The 23,124-nt window shown below is 35.2% G+C and overlaps 1 protein-coding gene across 1 annotated transcript in view; it reads right to left on the bottom strand.

The window, feature by feature from the left end:
* Window positions 1-416: 416 nt before the first annotated feature.
* LOC128224771 (uncharacterized) overlaps window positions 417-23,124 on the bottom strand; it is a 67,328-nt gene continuing 44,620 nt past the window's right edge. The window contains exons 6-9 of the mRNA XM_052934810.1: window positions 6,169-6,296; window positions 5,316-5,419; window positions 2,515-2,634; window positions 417-468 (exon numbers count right to left, since the gene is read on the bottom strand). Coding sequence (XP_052790770.1) covers window positions 417-468; window positions 2,515-2,634; window positions 5,316-5,419; window positions 6,169-6,296 — 404 coding nt within the window. The remainder of the gene's footprint in view (window positions 469-2,514; window positions 2,635-5,315; window positions 5,420-6,168; window positions 6,297-23,124) is intronic.

Raw genomic sequence — 23,124 nt, forward strand, 5'->3', positions numbered from 1 at the left:
TGTCTCCAGTTCAGGGAACAGCTAGGTAGGTTATTTGATTATAAGCCAAATTATATTGCAAAGAAATTTCATTTCATCAGAAGGCAATTCTTTTAAAGAGCTTTGGGTGGGGTTATGTGGGCTTTTTCCAACAAACAAGAATCCAACATAAATATTTGTTTTGGTTTCAAATTCATCCTATCATTTTTTTAACTGTATGAGTATGTTTGTGTATCAAATGCTATCTTAGGAGATTTAAAGATAATTTTCAGATTAACATCACTGGAATGTTAAAGTTAGAGACACTTGTTTTTATCTATATCTGGTTATCATAAAATATACAAACATATAGCAAACAAATGTTTAATGTCACCCGCAATGGTTTTTCTAAGGCAATTTAAGTGAAATGATAATGCAAATGCTAATGCAAGCTCCACCTACCAGGTGCTGCTAGTTTCTGGGCTTGGAGTGACGCAGTCGCATGGAGTGCTGGAAATGAGATGAAAAATGAATGAATGACAACAGAAATGTTATTGACACTGCTGCTACAGTGAGTGCTGATAAAGGCATTGTTGTTGCTGCTGCTGTTAGAGATGATGATATTTGTGGAGAAGTGAAATGTAAATGGTGATGCAAAGTAATATTAAAAGAATGATAACTGTGGCTGCTGCTGCTGCTTATGATGGTGATACTGCTGCTGCTGTTGCTCATATATATCTAACAATAGTGTTGATGAATCTTGATGCTGACTACTCTAGCTGCTCTTTATGTAATAATGCTCTTTATGTAATAATGACATTTTTTTTTTTTTTTAATTTTGTTGGAGCTCTAGACTGTTATTTGATGATGATGATGATGATGATGATGATGATGATGATGATGATGTGATGATGATGATGATGATGATGATGATGTGATTATAGTTATATAGACCAAATTGATGTTGTTTTTGTTGTTGTTATTGATAATCTATTACTGAGGTAATTATTTAAGTTGTGTAAATAAACTGACAGCAATGACAAACAACATGTCCAATGGCTGAAATTCCCTATCAAGAGCACAATGCAGCACAATCAATGCTGAAAAACAGAAATCCAAAGGTGAGTCATTCAATTTCCATCATCTGGTGATTTTTCTATTGATTAATCAAGGCAATATTGTCACAGAATCATTCTTGCATTCACACTGTCTGTACAATTACTTCCATCCCGATATTCAAATGTGTTAAACATGCCCAAATGCTATAGGTAAGTAAGACTTAAGTATTGTTTACAGATTTAGAATAACAGTATCAAATTAACCACTCATATACATTTCATAAGTTATGTTCATTTTTAGCAATACAGTGATAATGAAATATGTATCAGGCTCTTCAGCAAGGAGCTTTTATGACAAAAACAGAAGAACGTAGGAGATTGTTGTGACATTAAGAAGGAATTCAAAATAAGGAATTGTGTAAATCATTTTAGAATCATTTTAAAACAATTTTCTTTCTTAGCAATTTTTGAATGTCTTATACCCTTTTAATTGTGATGAAACTTAGCCCTAAATTGCAGTTAGTGGTAAAGATTATTGCCTAAAATGGGCCATCTCCGGTCAGCAATATTTCAATTTACTTATATGCATCACTTCAGACTAACCAGATAATTCTTGAACAATATATACTAATATATTAAATAAAAACTGAACAGCAGTTTTAAAAAAAACGAGAAGGAAAAATAGGTAATTTAACAGTAGACATAAGAAAAAGTAAGAGCTGGCCCTTTCGAACAATAGGAAAAGTTGGAAAGAGCTGGAAAGCTAGAGAGCCTGATGTACTATTGCATTGTTAAATGGAAACAGTTTTATGTACATATAAATGCTCTAAAACCTCAGAACTTTTGACAATTGTAACACCTAAGTAAGTTTTACGATTTCATAAAAATATGCATAAATAGCACACAAAGCTAAATTATCACACAGAAACCAAGTCAGAAACCAAGGAAAGCAAATAAGCTCCAACAAGAGCACCATGTGGGGATGTTAACGCTTGTCTGTTTATCTTGTTTGATAAAAGGGAGATAACTGTGTGAGCAATTGAACTCGAGTGATGAGACTATAGCATCTTGTATGTATAACATTGGGCCCGATTGTTCAGAACTTTGTTAAAGTTAACAATGTTGTTAACTTCATCTTAGTTAACTTTTTAAGGTACTGATATTCTATGTAAAACAAGTATAGCTGAATCAGCTCTCTCAATATTTGTGAAAAGTACCTGCAGATCAAAGTAGAATCTTTAAGGTATTAAAGATTTGAAAGTGAATTATGATCCAGGGAACAAAGTAATGTTAACTTTAACAAAGTTCTGAACAATCAGCCCGTTATGTGGTATTATTGCTTGAAGTCACATGGTACCAAGTTTCTATTAAAAATACAAATCTTGACTTCCTTCCTTCATTTCTTGATTTTCAACAACACCAAGGCTATGATTGAGTACCTCATCAGTTTCTACTTCAAAAGACAGGTAAGCCATTATACCAAAGACTAGCTACTCACAAGTGCTCGGGTGTGCTGTGCATTTTGTTCGTGCTCAGATCCGTAGATTTCGATCGCGCTCGTTTCCTGGTCAGTCGTCCAAGACTCATCGTTCGTTTTAACGTGCCAACAATTGTGTTGCTAGAGAATAACAAGAACAAAACAGGGACTAAAGCAGCCATTCCCGAAAAACAAATAAAAGTAAAAGCTACACAGCAAAACAAGTTGTCACACAGTGCAAATAAATGGTTAATACATGTGTATGGAGATGTTTGTGTAATAAATCTGTATCTAAACAAAATGCATAGCTGTACACTGTAATATAGTGTATGTAATAATAGTTTTTCAACAAAAATTTGCCTGAAAAATGCCACTAAAATGAATCCTCATATCAAAAAACAGAAAATATTTCATAATTTGTTTTTAAAATGTAACAACAAAAAATACTACATTAGACAAAATATGTTTTTAAACACTTAATTACTTCAGTCAGCATTTTTGTTCTCACAATTTCTTAGCTTATTTCTAAGAATAGCATTAATCTGAATTAAGTTCAGGAAATAAAAATCAAATGGTAACCATTAGTCCAAAAAGCTAAAAATGAACAATTTAACAGCTGTCCTGTTTACTAAACAGCGGCAGTACATAAACAGGATTCTGTTTCCAAATATCTCTCCTATCTATAGTACTTATATAGCTAATTAGACAATTTCTTGTCAAGAGATTACGTTAGCTATATTCACAAACCATATACAGGTGGGGGGTGTCATAGTTTCTTTATTTTCATATATGTTATGTACCAAAGGGCAAAGCTGGTGAACGGACATGCAATCATCATCTTTTAGTTGAAATGTGATAAATGAACACTTTCAGTAATGCAATAGAATGTATATATGGAAGGTGAGTGTGGGGGTGGGGGTGGGTGGGGTGGGGGGGGTCGGATGAGGGGATGAAGGCATATGACCCTCCAACCCATAGCTGATAGGCAACATCGTAATTGAACTATATCAACAACCCTGTGATAACAACAGGGATGTAGGCATTATTGGCAAAAACTAGGGATGCAATATTCGAATATTCGATCAAACGTTTGGTATTCGAATGTCAAAATCGGTATTCGAATATTCGATGTTTTTGTATTGAATAATTATAATAATAAATATTTTGCCTACAACTACGTTGTTGTGTTTAAGATTCGTTTGTCTTGTTTTAACAACGATTGGCCCATAGTGCCAGAGGTGTGAATGTGATGACAATAGACTAAACACGCGGCATGTGTCATTTAGAGACATATCGTCGGTTACTATAAAAAGTCCCCGTGTTTTTACCATAACTGGCTTATTTTAAAAACACGGGGAGTGACAGAAAACGACAAGTGACAGAAAAAAATCCAATAATTTTAGGTAAATTAAGAATTTCTGAAATAAACTAGTACCCAAGTTTGTTTAGTTTTTCCGTAGTTTGTATAGTAGAGGTCAATCCCAGAACGAGGCTGCTCGTTCTACGGAGACTCTCTATTGGCGCATAACGCCAATTGACCAGCAATCCATCTAGGTTCACGTGGTTTACAAATATGAAGACAGAGGAATATTAATTAAAAGTTTTTGTTTATTTTTCTTTGTTCATAAAGTATGAATTTTTGTCTTTCTGAAATGAAGAATTTCAAAGGCTCATTTGGTGAAATTCAGGGTCCGCCACGCGTAGTTGTTACGACAAAGTAGAGCTAAAATGCCCCGGCTATTACTTTAGAGAATATTATAAAAGTTTACTACAACTTTTAAAAGATGTATCTTGGTAATCGAATATTCGAATATTTGTTCGAAAGAATTACCGAATATTTGAATATCAATTTTGCCATTCGTTTGCATCCCTAGCAAAAACTATCATGATAAATCACAATATTTCATTTGTGGATCAGGTTATCCGAAACATATTGCATTATACCGTGTTTATTTTTTTTATATAATCCCTGGTGATTATTTAGTTTTTATGTTTATATCATCATTATTTCACTGCCTGTTTCAATAATCCATAAATATCAGACAAAGTAATTAATGTGTTCAGCTGTGTTCTTTATCATGTATTATACACCATATGTTTATTATGCATTTAGCTATCAGGAACTATGCATTCAAACAGGCAATCCCTTATGCCATACAATACAAAAGAAAATATCTACATTATTGCCCCTTCATATGGGTATATATATCTTCTGATCCCTATCATAATATATCAGTTTATCGATAATAATGCACTCAAAATGCCAACATGTCCTCAGATACTTTCAATATAAGGGACATCACTCAAAAAACTTTCCTAAAAATCTTAAGGAGTTATGCTCTCTTAAAAAGGCTTTAATGGGAAGTAACTGATTCCCTACAAACAAACAATAACTGAGAATTACTCCCCTTTAACTATTGACCAAATATTTGCACATGCTGTCCGACTGACTCAAGTATTCAAGGACCAAGACTATGCACATATAGCAAATATAAACCAGCTTTTCTTTTATAAATTACTGTCAACTGCATTGGCATCACAAGGATTTTGTTCTCTCAATATTTGTATTAATGATAATAAATGCTTTTTTTAGTGATTTTTTTTATAGGGACCATTACTAATAGAATTTTTATTTTTTAAACCATAGATATATAAAAAAATAAAATGAAAAAGAAAACCCAACCTATGTGATGGTTGAGAAAATTAGGCATGCTTCTGAAATTCAGTCAACATGGAACTCAGTTTTTATCGTGCATAACACTCTTTTAGTACCACATCTAATTGCTGAAAGATGCACAACAAACATAAAATGAATGACTTACCTTTCTGGTTCAGGCGTTGAAATTCCATTACGTTTTCTGTCCAACTTGTGAGCCGATTTTGTTCGCTTCAAATTGGTTTTGAATCCTTTTCTTATCAGAAAATTCTGCAAAAAATGACATTTTTTCAATTGTAACGACTGTTTTCAAAATTTATAAGCAGCTTTTTCCAAGTAAATTTAAATTGTTTAATCGATAATCTATCCAAAGAGGAGTGCATAAACCTCTTCCACCTTTGAAATTTAGAAATAATATTAACTATTTGAGAGTCTGCATATCAAAGAAAGCCAAATTTAGATTTTCTGCATACCCAGTACCATTCTCTTTTAGGAGAATACAATTAAAGAAAGCCATGATTACCTTGTACCAAATCGATAAAAGGGTATATAGTATGTTTTCATTATTGCTGCAGACTTCACTTGAAAAAAAAACTATCTAAGGGAGGTCACGCATTCAGTACTAATTGTAGTAAAGCTTACTAAGAGTTATCTTCCATTTACTAAAGTTTGACAAAATAATCTACCATCATATGCATGAAGAGGGAAAAAGCATTATGGCTATCATATCTTTTATTTTCTGATGTCTTGTTGAAATTAGTGTAAACTAAAACATATATAGTTACAGTTATTTCATCAATAAAATTAGCACATAATTTACTATGCAAGGAAGTAATTTGGCTAAGAATTTTGAAACCATGAAAACTATGTGCCCATAAATTTGGTTCCAAGTAAACATTGAATAATTTTCAGAGATTAATATGTCACTATAGGGAATTCTTCATTTTTCGAATTATCTTCTTATTTAAGATATGAATGAATATCTAAGACATGGCATAAGAAAGGGATGGCAAACTTACAGTGAAGCGTGAGGGCGTAGAAGTGGGTGTTTCCATGGCAACCGTGTCCTCGACGACAACAGATGGAACCACAGGCACACTGCCCCTCCGTGAGTCTCGATCTCCTGACAGTTTCTCATAGGATGTGTCTGAAAGTACACAAAACAAGAAAGCTTTAGGATGATACAATTTGAATTGTACAGGTAAGATGCTTTGGTTCTGACCAATGAATAGCCTTTTCAGTCCAACCACCAGGTCCAAACACAGGTGTATAAGAACCATTGTCATGTTCTGAAATACTGAAAAGATGTAGAGCAAATTCAATGTTGTTTTGATCTACAAACATTGCCTTGGACTAGTAGGTCAACAATGCCATGGTCAAGGTCAACAAATACTATGTCTTGAGCTGCTCCTCGGATTGTTTTTTCCCTTTTTTCTCTTTTATCAAAGCAGAAATTCAAGTCACAAGATGACGGCTACTAAATATAAGTACTAAATATAATGAGCATCGATTTGCAGGGCATAAGTAAATCCTGAACTTTCAGCGGTTGTCCGGTTAGCGCACTCGCTTCCACCAAGGCGACCCAAGTTCGATTCCCAGCCTCGGCGCATGTGAGTTTGGTTAGTGGTCACCAAGCTGGACAAGTGGGTTTCCTCCGGGTACTCCAGTTTCCCCACAACTCAAGACCACACTCTTGCTCAACATCGTGCCAATGAGAGTGTAATTTATCATAACTTTCTTCACAATACTTATAAAATATATAATGTGTAAACTTTATCCAGAATTTAAATGTTTACACATCAATAAGGATTGGGCATAAAACATTTAAGTATGTATATGTATTGTTTGTTTGCCTATTGTTGTTGAAGAATATAATTATGAAGAATATTGGATAGATACAAGTGAAAGGAAGTTGTGTCATAATCTTGTGGAAAAAATAATTGAACACAGTCTTAATATCATGTAAAAGATCTCTAATTTATTGCTGTTACACTAAACTGGTACTCAATTTCGAAATTCACTCAAATTATTTCTTTTAGATAACATTGACATGACATGCCAAAGTTTGACTTCAAGGACTATTCTTTTTTCACTAAAAATGACGAAAGATCCAAACTATTGGAAATACTATGAATAAGAGCAACTGGTTAAGAAGCTTGATGAGCTGATACAGGAAGGTCCTGGTGTTATACTGAAGTGTTCCAAAGGGCAGGCAGCCCTGCCGATGTCTCCAATGGAGCTCACAGAGAAGAGCCAATGAAGGGACAAACTGGAGAAGGTATGGCTAAAGTGCAGGCAGCCCTGCAGATGTCTCCAATGGAGCTCACAGAGAAGAGCCAATGAAAGGACGAGCTGGAGAAGGTATGGATGAAGTGCAGGCAGCCCTGCAGATGTCTCCAATGGAGCTCACAGAGAAGAGCCAATGAAGGGACAAGCTGGAGAAGGTATGGCTGAAGTGCAGGCAGCCCTGCAGATGTCTCCAATGGAGCTCACAGAGAAGAGCCAATGAAAGGACAAGCTGGAGAAGGTATGGATGAAGTGCAGGCAGTCCTGCAGATGTCTCCAATGGAGCTCACAGAGAAGAGCCAGTGAAGGGACAAGCTGGAGAAGGTATGGATGAAGTGCAGGCAGTCCTGCAGATGTCTCCAATGGAGCTCACAGAGAAGAGCCAATGGAGGGACAAGCTGGAGAAGGTATGGCTGAAGTGCAGGCAGCCCTGAAGATGTTTCCAATGGAGCTCACAGAGAAGAGCCAATGAAGGGACGAGCTGGAGAAGGTACGGCTGAAGTGCAGGCAGCCCTGCAGATGTCTCCAATGGAGCTCACAGAGAAGAGCCAATGGAGGGACGAGCTGGAGAAGGTATGGCTGAAGTGCAGGCAGCCCTGCAGATGTCTCCAATGAAGCTCACAGAGAAGAGCCAATGAAAGGACAAGCTGGAGAAGGTATGGATGAAGTGCAGGCAGTCCTGCAGATGTCTCCAATGGAGCTCACAGAGAAGAGCCAATGGAGGGAAGAGGCTGAAGGGGGTCAATATACGGGAAACATATTCAAGACCTGGCATTGAGGATGATGAGCAGATCAAGCCGGTATGGAGAGACACACGCTACATTACCTAGCAGGAGGGAGAGAACGAATGCCACGGTCTGGCCTCAGTAGAAAGGGCACAAGGGAGATGATGAGTGGCCTATATTGAACAGGAAACTTACTGATGCCTTAAATTTTTATAGTTAGTTGCTCAGAAACACTGGAACATGTTCATGGACAAAGAAATCATTCCTGAAGATAAACACTACAACTGTGTCTAAACAGGAAACAGACTATGAACCAACCCTGACAAGGTGTCATGAATCCATGTCTATGCATTTTGCTGTTGGATCTGAATACCTCCTTCGTAACAAGTTTGGTTATATCAAACAGGTTTTGAAACACAATGTGTATGTATTCACACAAGTATTTGTATGTAGTAACATTGTATAATTTTCTTTAAACTAAGTCTTGTTGATAATCACATAAAATCAGTTTCTTCGTGTTACCATACATGTCATTTTAAACATATACAATGCAGACACACCTGGATGTAAACAAAAAGAAGTCCACACATACGCATGAAGTAGTCTTTCGCATCCTCTACAATCTTGATTATAACAACATCTATCAAACCAAAACAATTTTTCTATAATTGTTCTATTATAATGGTTAAAATCATTATTGAACCAATTGGAGGGCAGTATTTTTCAAAACTGGACTTTTAAATTCTATATTGATTAACATTTTACGTCCTGTTCTTATTGTTTGGAACGCCAGCATATAATTGCCGTTCACAGTTAAGTTGAAACAAAATAGTTTGTCTGATTATTTGGAGATGTATTCAGGCGTCTTACTTCTTTATGGGTACTGAAAGATATCTGCAGTTATTTGCGGTTCTGCGTAGATTACACACTAAATTAAAATGCAGAATTTGTTTTGTTGTAAAACTGAGTTTTAATACTAGGCATGAATCACCAAAAAACAAGAGCTCTGCATGCAGACAACAACGCTTCTACGTTTAGCTGAATAAAAAAGACGAAAACAGTGTGTCCAAAATCAGACATGTTGAAATGACCTTTAACTTGTGTTATATTAATTCAGTCTCTTACGCGTTCATATTTAAGCAGCTATGGGAGAAAACATGTTCCTTTGAAAGGGGTGACACTGTCTTGTTAGTAAACATAAATGACTTAAACCATTATATATACATTTTCATTGATTTGGAGGTCTTTGTGATAATTGAGCATTCGCCTAGCTGCACTATGCTTGAAGGTTTAATTTCCATAATGACCTTCGAATAAATAATCACTCATACTTAGTAGCAGTTGACCTTGACCTTTACAAAACTGTTTTAACGTCTACTTACTGAAGAAAAGTCTTTTGAAAAAGTTGATGAGCATCATCGTCTAAGATTGGTTTTTTTCTTCCTCTTTACTTGGTTGCTAAGACATCATTGTCAATGAAATAATAGGCACCATAGTAACACATAGTCTCCATCCATCGATAAACATGTATACGTGTATTTTAAATTATTGTCACAAAATAATATCTACACTTAAAACTTTCATCCATGTTTTTTTCACAATAATAAACGTAACTTTCCTCCAAATATTAAAAGAATTGTTCACTATGAAAACAGCAAAGTCCGCATTCACATTTATTCGATACCAAACTTCTTCAAAATGATGAGTCGAAATACTTTTAAAACATAACCTTACACTGATTGGTCAGATGGACAGAACAATACACGATGTAACATAATATCCTTTTCACTAAGAACTTAAATTTTATTCATACTATGGTAAACTGTGTTCTATATATTGTCTGTACTAATTATCATATATATATATATATATATATATATATTACTGCCAAAAAACAAACAAAACACTTATGATCAATAAATTATTTAAAACCAAAGTGGTCCCAAATGGCCTCTGAAATGTTCACTCAAAATAATCTAAATTTATTGAACCCATTTCGGAATGAGTCAGATCTGCAAGCCTTATTCAATAACAATGTTTATATCCCCGCGCAGAAACTGCGACTTTCCCCGCTATTGCACATCGCACACCCCCATTGCACAAGGCCATATCAAGAAACGATATCCCATTACATAAAATGTCCCATTGCTGCATTGACTTATTTAGGGCTATTTGTGATTCCCTCGGCACCGTTATGGAGAGAAATATATGATGCGCAGACCAGACAGTTCCAGGAGCAGTAATGCTTGTAGGCATGAATATTTATGAGACTTCATTTTTTTTCATATGAGAATGAATAATTGTTAAAGTTGTTCAATTAAACAGAATCATAACAGCATACAAATGACCATTTTTACATTCAGGAAGCAATATAATTCAATGAAAGATAATATCAATCATAATTTTATATTTATTATACTAAGAAACGCCCAAAATAGGACTCAGGCCTTGAACTACTGCCATAGAAGTAACCCGGAATTCACACAACTGGATTTTCCCATGCCAGTGCAAAAAAATCCCTGTTATATTTAGGCTATTAAAAATTCATATCACATATAAATAAGTCAATTATTTTGAATTAAGGTGTGTCTATTAAAACTTAGCTTGGGGAACCCAGAATGTTTATTATTTCTGGTTTCAGCTAATGGGCACCCATTGTCCAAATGGAACGCTTTTATTTACAGTTTAAGAATTTTTTCACAACCAATTTCTTTTACAATGCAAACTTTAATGCACAACAGAATATAACTATAAATTTTAGAATAATTCAAGCTCTCTAAAAAATTACATGACCATGTGATTTCTGTAAATATTTTTTTCGATAAACAAAGTGTTCATCACAGTTATATTTATCACTTGTTTCAAAATAATATACTATACAATAATAATAATAATAATTAAATAATAATATTAATAATATAATAATAATAATAATAATAATAATAATAATAATAATAATAATAATAATAATAATTATTATTATTATTATTATGATTAATAATAATAATAATAATAATAATAATAATAATAATAATAATAATAATAATAATAATTATAATAATAATAATACTCATAATCATAATAATAATAATTATGATGAATTGCACAATACCATCTTCAAAGTATACACCAAACACATTTCAAACACAACACGCACATAGAGTAGTATAATATACAATATATAAATCCTGAACAACACTTTTCTCATTTGTCCAATCTTAACCAACACACATGCATGTTCTACCATAAAAAGTGAACAAATACTTCCTAGTCTTTAAGTACCGTACATCCTCCACAGGAGGTTCCTTCACAGTTTTGAATCAAGTTTACCTATGAGCAAAACTTTGTTCAGTTTAATAATATGAGAATTTAAAGCAACTGTGCACCAGATGATCAATTGCAAGAAAAAAAGAAAATTGTCCCAAACTGTCATGAACTTGGTATTAATGTGAACAATGCGTTGAAACTTACTAACTGAAGTACCACATAGTTTACAATTTATTAAAAAAGGTACCAAAATGTAAAAAAATATTGTGTTGGAGACCGGGTTCGAACCCGTGTCGCCAAAATTGCAGTCTAGCATCGTATCCACTGAGCTACGACGGCTTGCTCTAATCGGGTGACATAATTCAGCTATACACCTAACTCGGTAATATCACGTGATAACACCGACTAGCCAATCACGCATAAGGCATGAATTCTACTAGGTAGACATACCCAGTAATCTTTTTTATTGGAAAAATACGAAAAACTGCGAAAACTAAATTTATTGTAAACTATGTGGTACTTCAGTTAGTAAGTTTCAATGCATTGTACACATCTATACCAAGTTTATGTCAGTTTTCGACAATTTTCTTCATTTTTTTGCTGTTTCATCATATGTAGTACAGCCCCTTTAAAGAACAATTAAGCTAATATTCAGTAATAAATTCTACATTTTTTAAGAACAAATAGTTCTCTCTTTTTTCACAGCATTATAATCAGTTGTTTTATTGGAAATAATATGGTACCTCCACAATGGACATATTCATGAAATACCAAAATATTCAATCTATTAGCTGTAGAATAATGACTTGTTTATTCTTTCATTATTGTGTACTGGGAGAATGCCCACTTCACACCTGATACTCATTTAGTTTTAGGCCTACAAAAAAATCTGTGTAAAGGGAAACGGTTTCAAAAGCTATAAAAAAATAATATATAAAGTCCAATCAAAACAGCAAAGCAAGTCACAAACAACATTTTGGTATGTTAATTAAATCTTAACTATTCATGTTGAAAATTGTTATCAACACAATTAAGTTAAAGAATCCATCCATATACACATGATATCCAGATATATATGTATTATTATCAATTTAACTTCTTCAAAAATTACGGTTGAAAAAACTCTTGGGACTTGGGGTGGGGGTGGGGGGGGGGGGTGTCATCTGTCAGGTTGCCAGAAACACATATTTTTTCTTTTGGCCTAACCTGGTAGTGTTTCCAATCTACCAATCAACCAATATTTTTCCGGAAATTACAAGATTTACACAAGTTCCTTAATAAGTTTGCACTAACATTGTCAACCAGTCAGTCAGTCAGTTAATGTGATTTGGTCAAAGTGGTCTGTCTGTTTGCCTGCCTGTCTGTCTGCTGTCAGTCTGTTTGCCTATCTGTTTGCCTGTCTGTCTGTTTGTCTGTCTGTCTGTCCGTCCGTCCATCCGACCAAAATGCCCCCCGCCCAAAACCCGCCACCTGCCTGCCTGCCTGCTAGCCAGCCTGCCTGTCTGTCCGTCCGTCTGTCTGTCTGTCTGTCACAGTCTTATTGCTGCAGGTTGGTCAGCCTGAGTTAAGCGATGGTTGGATCTCTCCGAACATCTTTCTTCACTTCTCTGAGGAATCAGGATGATGGATGATAGTTTGTGAACAGACATGTCCACAGATTATAGATGAAACAGAAAAAAACCCCAGTAAGTCTTGATGAAAGCTCTTCTTACAATGGTAGCCATGGTAAATCAGTAATAAATCAGACAAGATGTCACTGATTAGCTATAAACATGAAGCATAATAAATGAAGACCAGTGCTATCCTTCTATATGTTCATCAGATGTTCCAGCTAGGACCACCACTGTACTTCGAAGCCCCATAATGCTTTGAAAACATAAGTTACTGTGGACTCAACACAAATGCTTGGCTTATCAGTAAATGAACCAAATGAGCAGGTTACACATAGGAACATGTCAAATGTAGTGGCTACTTATGACTGATAAGCCCTCTGTCTGGGAGATATTGTGTACATTATTGTATTTGTTGCCATCATATATTTATGCGGTAGCTGGGAGTACTGAGGGTTATTGGTGCCATGTGGTAGTGAAAGGAGGGGAGTAAAAGATGAAATGAGCATAAGATTAATTAACAAAACTAGTTTAAGAGCTTTCCTCATTTAAGTGATATTCTAAATTCGCAAGTAGCAATGTTAAATTCCAAAACTCCCAACAAATTATAGGGCTTTTTGACATATTCTACAATACATGGACATATGAGAAGTGACATTTACATGACATAAAATCAATTCTTATATTCATCAGTGAAAAATGACCATCCAGGAACTCAGTTGCATTATATTGACCCTTTTTCACCTATGATGTTATTAAAGGAAAGAACAATTTTATTTATATATATGTATATTTTTAAATTTGATTTCATATTTATAACATAAATTTTATGATATGAAATTAATTTAGTAAAAAATTGCTGGACTCAAGTGACCTTTAAATAATCGAGATGGTATTTTTCTAATTCAAATAATCTCATGAATTGTATCTGGCAATATACTCATTTTCTTTTAACAAAGGGAGGTCATCATTGCAAACAACCATTGGCCAAAGGGGGAGAACTCATTATACAGAAACTGTGTGTGTGTGGTCTTAAGCATTACATTGATTTTACTGTTTTATATGTTTTCAATCTTTTCCTGTTTCAACTTCATTATATCTGACCCATTGACATTGTATTAATATATCACAGTTTAGGTAGTCAATCTTAAAGAACATAAGTGTTATGGAAACACATGGTACAGCCGTGTTTAATAAATAAAAATATTTATGAATTAAAGTGACAATCTTATTTAAAATCAATACATACACATGTATAACAAACATATATTTTGAGTTATAAACCTTTAACTACTTACCTAAAAATACATTTATGGAAAATATTATTTACTGATAACAAAATTGTAACTGTGCTTTAAATCACTGAAAATACAAAAATATTTAATGATTGGTAAGTGCTTAAAGATTTACTGCAACCTACTATCGTCTCAAAAGGTAGAAATATCGTGTTTTCTCATTCTTTTCACTCTTTTCTTTCAAATTAAACTCAATTTCCTTTATGAGCACAATTGTTTTCAACATTTATTCATCCTTTTTGGTATATTAAAACAATTGTAGTAATTGTGGTAAATCTTATTTGGGAGTAAAAGTGCATTTTAAAGGAATTGTGTGTGGTAAACCCATGGTTGATCATTAAAATTATTTATCTATAAATCAGTTTTTGTTTAAATATACTTACATCAAACATCATCATTTGTTCTAAAATTAATACATGTCCTAAACATCTACTTATACTTAATGGCATATCATAAGATCTTTAGAATTAATTCTTCTTGTCAATATTTGGAATATCAAACTGTAATTATACTAGAGATAGCTTTTTGGCTAAAGCACTTTTCTCCGACATTGGTGACAAATGATCAATGATGGACATGAAATTTCTTCTTTAGGACTGGAGATAAACCAACGTAGGGGTCATGTACTGGTCATGACCAACCTGCATACCAAGTATGATGTTCCTGGGTCCAAGTATGAAGTTCCTGGGTTCAAGCGCTCTATAGCAATTGAGCGGAAACAAATTGTGACCTACACACTGGTGACTAACAAATCGTTTTTCAGCTGCAAGTCTCTTATCATGTACAACAAGCATAGCAAGCATGAAGTTCCTTGTTTAAGGCAGAAGTGATTTTCGAAATTAGAAGTTTTTCTTTTATTATTTTGATGTGATTTTAGGTTGAAAGGGATGGGTCTTCCAACTTGAATGACGGTAGTGATATTGCAGCAGTATACCACTAGACCACTATCACCCTGGTGGGGATCGAACCCACATCCTCTTGATTAAGAGGTGGACACCTATACCACTAGACCACTGTCTCCCTGGTGAGATCGAACCCACAACCCCTTGAGTGACAGGTGTACACCATAATACTACTAGACCACTCTCACCCTGGTGAGGATCAAACCCACATCCTCTTGATTAAGAGGTGGACACCTATACCACTAGACCACTATCACCCTGGTGGAGATCGAACCCACATCCTCTTGATTAAGAGGTGGACACCTAAACCACTAGACCACTCTCACCCTGGTGAGGATCAAACCCACATCCTCTTGATTAAGAGGTGGACACCTATACCACTAGACCACTCTCACCCTGGTGGGGATCAAACCCACATCCTCTTGATTAAGAGGTGGACACCTATACCACTAGACCACTCTCACCCTGGTGAGGAACAAACCCACATCCTCTTGATTAAGAAGTGGACACCTATACCACTAGACCACTGTCTCCCTGGTGGAGATCAAACCCACAACCCCTTGAGTGACAGGTGTACACCTTAATACCACTAGACCACTCTCACCCTGGTGAGGATCAAACCCACATCCTCTTGATTAAGAGGTGGACATCTATACCACTAGACCACTGTCTCTCTGGTGGAGATTGAACCCACATCCTCTTGATTAAGAAGTGGACACCTATACCACTAGACCACTGTCTCCCTGGTGGAGATCAAACCCACAACCCCTTGAGTGACAGGTGTACACCTTAATACCACTAGACCACTCTCTCCCTGGTGGAGATCACACCCACATACTCTTGATTAAGAGATGGACACCTATACCACTAGACCACTGTCTCTCTGGTGGAGATTGAACCCACATCCTCTTGATTAAGAGATGGACACCTATACCACTAGACCACTGTCTCCCTGGTGGAGATCAAACCCACAACCTCTTGATTAAGAGATGGACACCTATACCACTAGACCACTGTCTCTCTGGTGGAGATCAAACCCACATCCTCTTGATTAAGAGATGGACACCTATACCACTAGACCACTGTCTCCCTGGTGGAGATCAAACCCACAACCCCTTGAGTGACAGGTGTACACCTTAATACCACTAGACCACTCTCTCCCTGGTGAGGATCAAACCCACATCCTCTTGATTAAGAGATGGACATCTATACCACTAGACCACTGTCTCTCTGGTGGAGATCAAACCCACATCCTCTTGATTAAGAGATGGACACCTATACCACTAGACCACTGTCTCCCTGGTGGAGATTGAACCCACATCCTCTTGATTAAGAGATGGACACCTATACCACTAGACTACTGTCTCCCTGGTGGAGATTGAACCCACATCCTCTTGATTAAGAGATGGACACCTATACCACTAGACCACTGTCTCTCTGGTGGAGATCAAACCCACATACTCTTGATTAAGAGATGGACACCTATACCACTAGACCACTGTCTCCCTGGTGGAGATTGAACCCACATCCTCTTGATTAAGAGATGGACACCTATACCACTAGACCACTGTCTCTCTGGTGGAGATCAAACCCACATCCTCTTGATTAAGAGGTGGACACCTATACCACTAGACCACTGTCTCCCTGGTGGAGATCGAACCCACATCCTCTTGATTAAGAGATGGACACCTGAACCACTAGACCACTGTCTCCCTGGGTGACAGGTGGACACCTATACCACTAGACCACTGTCTCCCTGGTGGAGATCGAACCCACATCCTCTTGATTAAGAGATGGACACCTATACCACTAGACCACTGTCTCCCTGGTGGAGATCACACCCACATCCTCTTGATTAAGAGATGGACACCTATACCACTAGACCACTGTCTCTCTGGTGGAGATTGAACCCAAGACCTCTTGGGTGACAGGTGTACACCTATACCACTAGACCACTCTCAGCCTAGTAGGAGTCAACCACAACCTTGTGATTTAGAGGCGGACCTCCCTGTGACCACCGTAATGACTTAAAATTAATACTCTTACCTCTTCCTGCTAATTCCAAAAATAATTTCTTCATTGTGAATTATTCCAAGTTAAAAGTCATTAAAGGCACATGTTGTTAAATTGTTTAATTGGCTCAATCATTTTGACCAAAAGTTACTCCTTCTTTCTGTTTATAGTTTTTTATTCATGTTTTTTTTCTTTAACATGTATGTTTTGTTTTTCTTTTGTCTCAATGATTTATCAAAACTGTTGAAAACATTCTTTTTATACACACAATATATCGATCAGTATAATGTTGATGTTAAAATCACAACATTAATGAATGTCGACAATCATTATCAAAAGTTATTTTTTTATTATCCTTGTTTGTTTACTCCTCATTGAAAAACTGCACTAGTTCCACATGTAGATCAGGTATAGTTTCTAGTACATTATCCACAAAAGGTTATCGCAGTGTACTGCTTGAAATCATGTCACCGAAACAGGAATTAAATTCTTCATGAATAAAGAACAATGATTCATGAAAACTTCATTATTTTCCTCACTATAGCCTTCATTATGAACATTTCTTTAACACGTTTCAGCAGCTCAACATTCTGATTTAACAATAAATAAACATTTAAAAATCACTATTCAGGTTTAAACCATTGAAATGTTTATTATATGACTAATACGGTTGAACTATACGAACACAAAATAAACTGTTCAATACCGATTACAATCAAGCAACAAATACAAACTATTGATTAAAATTGATTAAATTCCATCTAAATTTTTGGTAACAAAATGGTTTCCCATTTTGATATAAAAGCCATTCAAATCAGTCACCATTTCATGCACTTGATCGATGGTAGCACAGTAATTCTTAAGGGATTTTTCACTGAATGGAAATTAACAAGCAGATGGCCCTGTTAAGATGGCTTCCCATATTTAGGGCTACAGAGGTATTTAAGAGGCAATCAGGCATGTGACAATTATGGGTCTGGTCATAAAGGCGCGACCCTTTGTTAGGTCAAATAATCTTTGTGATAAGTTGACACAGACATAGATATGCATGAGCGTTAAATCCGTTGGAAAAGTAAGGAAAAAAAAAAAAGTCAAAACTGAAAGTAACAAGAGCCGTTTTAAGACAGCTAGTGTGCTTGACTATATGCTGCTTTGTCTATCAGACATGAAATTGAATAGCATGCACTATTGATGAAAAGCCAGTGGCTATAATTTGTATTCAGGATCATTGATGGAGCTATCTAACTGTCTAATGGCCTTGAACACTAAGGCTAAGTTTAATGCCAATTACATAAAACATTTTCGAGATATAAAATTATTAAAAGTCCCAATATGCTCAACAACTTTAACCAAACTTTTAGAATCAATCAGGGGACATAAATTGTAACTAGGATCATATAGAGTTGTCTAAGATATTTTGTCTGATGGCCCTGAATAACTATGTGAATTATCATGCTCAGGTCAAACAATTTTTTTTTGAGATATGATAAAAACTCCCAATTAACATGCCAATAAAGTATAACATCTATCAGGGGACATAATTTGTATCTAGGATCATTCAAAGTTGTCTAACCTAATTTTGCTGATGGCCCTGAATAACTGTTTGAAGTATCAAGTGAATAAGATGAACAGTTTTAAAAACATGATTAGAATTCCCAATGTGTAAAAAAGTAAAACAACACTTTCTTAGACAACCAGGAGTCATAATTTGTATTGTGGATCATACAGAGTTGTCCATCTTAATTGTAGGATGGCCCCGAACAACATTGTGAGGTAAAAAGTCAATGAATAAAAAATAAATAGATTATGACATAAGACTAAAAACGCCAACTTGCCAAATATTTTAATTCAGATGCCAATGCAGACGTCAATGCTGGGGTGATTATTCTTTGAATAGTAAAAAAGAATGCATGACGATCAAGAGGTTGGTGGGAGTAGTAATTTTATACGTTACTTAGGTGTTACGTCCATAAAAGCACTGAAAGCCGATGCACGCATGTTGTTTTTTCAGTAAATAAAGGGGGATTACTCCATAGTTGTTAGTCTATGATACACATGTGCATAATGGCAGTGTTAAGCGTGTACAAAGTTTCAAATGAATATGTTGGACATTTGTTGATGTATGGCAATGTTTAAAGTTCATACATGCCATATATCTGGAGACCATTTCAGGGGATTTGTTCAGAAAGGCTGAAAATTCAGGGGGATTTTGGTAGTATTCAGGGGGATAATTTTTAGCAGGTCTAAGTTTGCAAAATTTTCTAGGTTTTTTCAGACGCAAGAACAAGAAACTGTATTCACATATATTTATTACTATGAAAACCGCTAACTTTTTGAATATACAGAATTATTTCATATATCATGATTCATCCTATTCTTATGATACTCTGTCATGTCATACTGTAATGAACTTACAGAACAAAATATGTCATATGAAAAATATGTTTTTGAGACATGGCATGTATGCAAGTTCTTCTTTTCAGACTATTCAGAGGCACAGCTTGACATTTTTTATGCCAAAGCAATCATATATTTCAGCAAGTTATGAAACTTTGTCATTATTAACATGTGTACAAAGTTTTATGTGAATATTTTGAACATTTGTTGAGTTATGGCCACGTACATTATAAGTTCTTGCATGACTTTCCAAACTTTTTATGGAGACAGCCTGATAATTATTAATGCCAGAGTTATCATACACTTTAGCAAGTTATGACTTGCTGTAAATGTGCACATTGTGTTGTTAACATGTGTTCAGAGTTGCATAAAGTTTTCATATCATGGCAGTTATTGATGACAACTTATGGATTGTTTTCTTCCAGGTACATACTTTGGCAAAAGGTTCGTGAACTTCTTTTGATGAACTTGATGAACAGCTCATGAAAAATTCATCAACTTTGGTTCATGAACTGTTGATGAACTACTTTGATGAATTTTTTCAAGAACTTGATGGACAGTTCATTAACGTTCATGAACAGTTTATTAACAGATTCTCGACAGGGAAGCTTTTAAAAAGTCTAGTTCATAATATATTCATGTAAAATATACATAAAAATGAATGTAAAGACTTTGGTGCAATTTCGGTGCAAAATCTGTTTTAAGTAGCTGTATGATTCAGTGAAATTAAGTTTGATGAAATTTGCCGGAAATGGAAAGTCAAGTGACTTCAGTGCAAAGTCCAATTAAAGTCAGTATCAGCATAAAAACTTAAAGTTTAAGTGATTATTATCTCACATCATGACAGAGAGATCTTTAAATATGAAGAAATAACATTAAAGGGCCACGAAAGAGGTTGATGACAAAAACATTTTTTTCAGATTTTAATGCATTGTTATGCACCAGTCAATTGTTACTACGGCCCCTCCAGGTCCAGGGTATACCCAGGATAGCCTGGGAAATGGGCCGTGTTTTTTACTTTAAGGTGGCCCCCCAGTGCCAGAGAAATACGGTGATTTTGACTTTGCGCAAAATATAGTGGGGAATGGGCCTAAGTTCCCTTGGGTGCGGGGGCATTTGGCAGGGATATTAGAATCAGTTTGTCCCCGCAGGGCAGGGATTTTAGGCAGGTTGGTTGGACTGAAAGTCAAAGTCCCCGCTATTCCCCGGACCTTTGGGGGCGTGGTGCATTATCGTTAACTCATTTGACTTTAATGATCACAACAAAAAAAAATCATATGATTTGTGTACAGAAAAAAAGGTGATGTTTGGGCGCTTTTTTACCTGGAGAATTTGTGCCCATGTTGCTCTTAATTTAAAAAAACCCACATTTAAAAATTATTTTTTTACATTAAAAATGTCATAATAATGCATTAAAATAATTTCAATTTTTTATCATCAAACTAAATTGTCCCCCTTTAATATCCCTTGTAATATATTTTCCTGAGTGCTGTATTTTCTCATAAATTGGGCAATCTTTCCCCATAAATTGTTTATATTCAGATGCAACCAATATTTGATTGTCTCGTCTTGTTTCTTAGAAACCATAAAAGTATTACCATTTTTGTTCTGAATCAATAAGCAGAGTAATATTAAAATGTCTGGCTTATATCAGACAATGATTTTGTTTTGTGCCGACGCCAACTTGCTGGCAAAAGGAAATATGAGACTTGTTATGTCTAAAGGGACAGTTTTTTTTGTTGAAAGAAACACTACAGAACTGCTTATAGATGCCCTCAAAATGAAAACACAAGTCTGTATTTGAATGATAATTACCAACTAATTGAAATTATAATGTATATATGACCACTTGTTATGACAAAAAGTTATACACTTAAAAGAGTTATAATTAAAATTTCTTTAACATTTAGCTGCAAAGGTTTATGAGATCAAGTTTCCAACTTTTGAAACTTTGGGATTGGTCGGCATTAGGAAATAATATAAGGCCAAACTTCTGAAACTCAGAGATATCAACATAAGGGAAAAAAGGAAAACTTCTGAAACTCAGGAAATAATATCAGGAAATAAAGCGCGAAACTCCTGAAACTCAGAAAATAAATAACAGGCAATAAAGCGCCAAACTCCTGAAACTCAGAAAATAAATATCAGGGAATAAAGCGCCAAACTCCTGAAACTCAGAAAATAAATATCAGGGAATAAAGCGCCAAACTCCTGAAACTCAGAAAATAAATATCAGGGAATAAAGCGCCAAACTCCTGAAACTCAGAAAATAAATATCAGGCAATAAAGCGCCAAACTCCTGAAACTCAGAAAATAAATATCAGGGAATAAAGCGCCAAACTCCTGAAACTCAGAAAATAAATATCAGGGAATAAAGCGCCAAACTCCTGAAACTCAGGAAATAAATATCAGGAAATAAAGCGCCAAACTCCTGAAACTCAGAAAATAAATATCAGGCAATAAAGCGCCAAACTCCTGAAACTCAGAAAATAAATATTAGGGAATAAAGCGCCAAACTCCTGAAACTCAGAAAATAAATATCAGGAAATAAAACGCCAAACTCCTGAAACTCAGAAAATAAATATCAGGGAATAAAGCGCCAAACTCCTGAAACTCAGGAAATAAATATCAGGAAATAAAGCGCCAAACTCCTGAAACTCAGAAAATAAATATCAGGCAACAAAGCGCCAAACTCCTGAAACTCAGAAAATAAATATTAGGGAATAAAGCGCCAAACTCCTGAAACTCAGAAAATAAATATCAGGAAATAAAACGCCAAACTCCTGAAACTCAGAAAATAAATATCAGGGAATAAAGCGCCAAACTCCTGAAACTCAGAAAATAAATATCAGGCAATAAAGCGCCAAACTCCTGAAACTCAGAAAATAAATATCAGGCAATAAAGCGCCAAACTCCTGAAACTCAGAAAAAAAATATCAGGCAATAAAGCGCCAAACTTCTGAAACTCAGAAAATAAATATCAAGGAATAAAGCACCAAACTTGGGACATCAACATCCACAAATAAACTTCTGAAACTTGATTGGGACATCCACATCCACAAATAAACTTCTGAAACTTGACTGGGACATCAACATCCACAAATAAACTTCTGAAACTTGACTGGGACATCAACATCCACAAATAAACTTCTGAAACTTGATTGGGACATCAACATCCACAAAAAACTTCTGAAACTTGATTGGGACATCAACATCCACAAATATACTTCTGAAACTTGACTGGGACATCAACATCAAGAAATAAACTTCTGAAACTTGATTGGGACATCAACATCCACAAATAAACTTCTGAAACTTGATTGGGACATCAATATCCATAAATAAAAGGCAGAACATTGAAACATAGGACCTCAACATCAAATAATAAACTTCTGTAAGTTGGGACATCAACATCAAAAAATATACTTCTGAAATTCGAGACATTATCATCAAAATATAAACTTCTGAAACTCGGGACAT

This window comes from Mya arenaria, chromosome 17 (assembly GCF_026914265.1).
Source record: "Mya arenaria isolate MELC-2E11 chromosome 17, ASM2691426v1".
In the NCBI taxonomy this organism is placed as follows: domain Eukaryota; kingdom Metazoa; phylum Mollusca; class Bivalvia; order Myida; family Myidae; genus Mya; species Mya arenaria.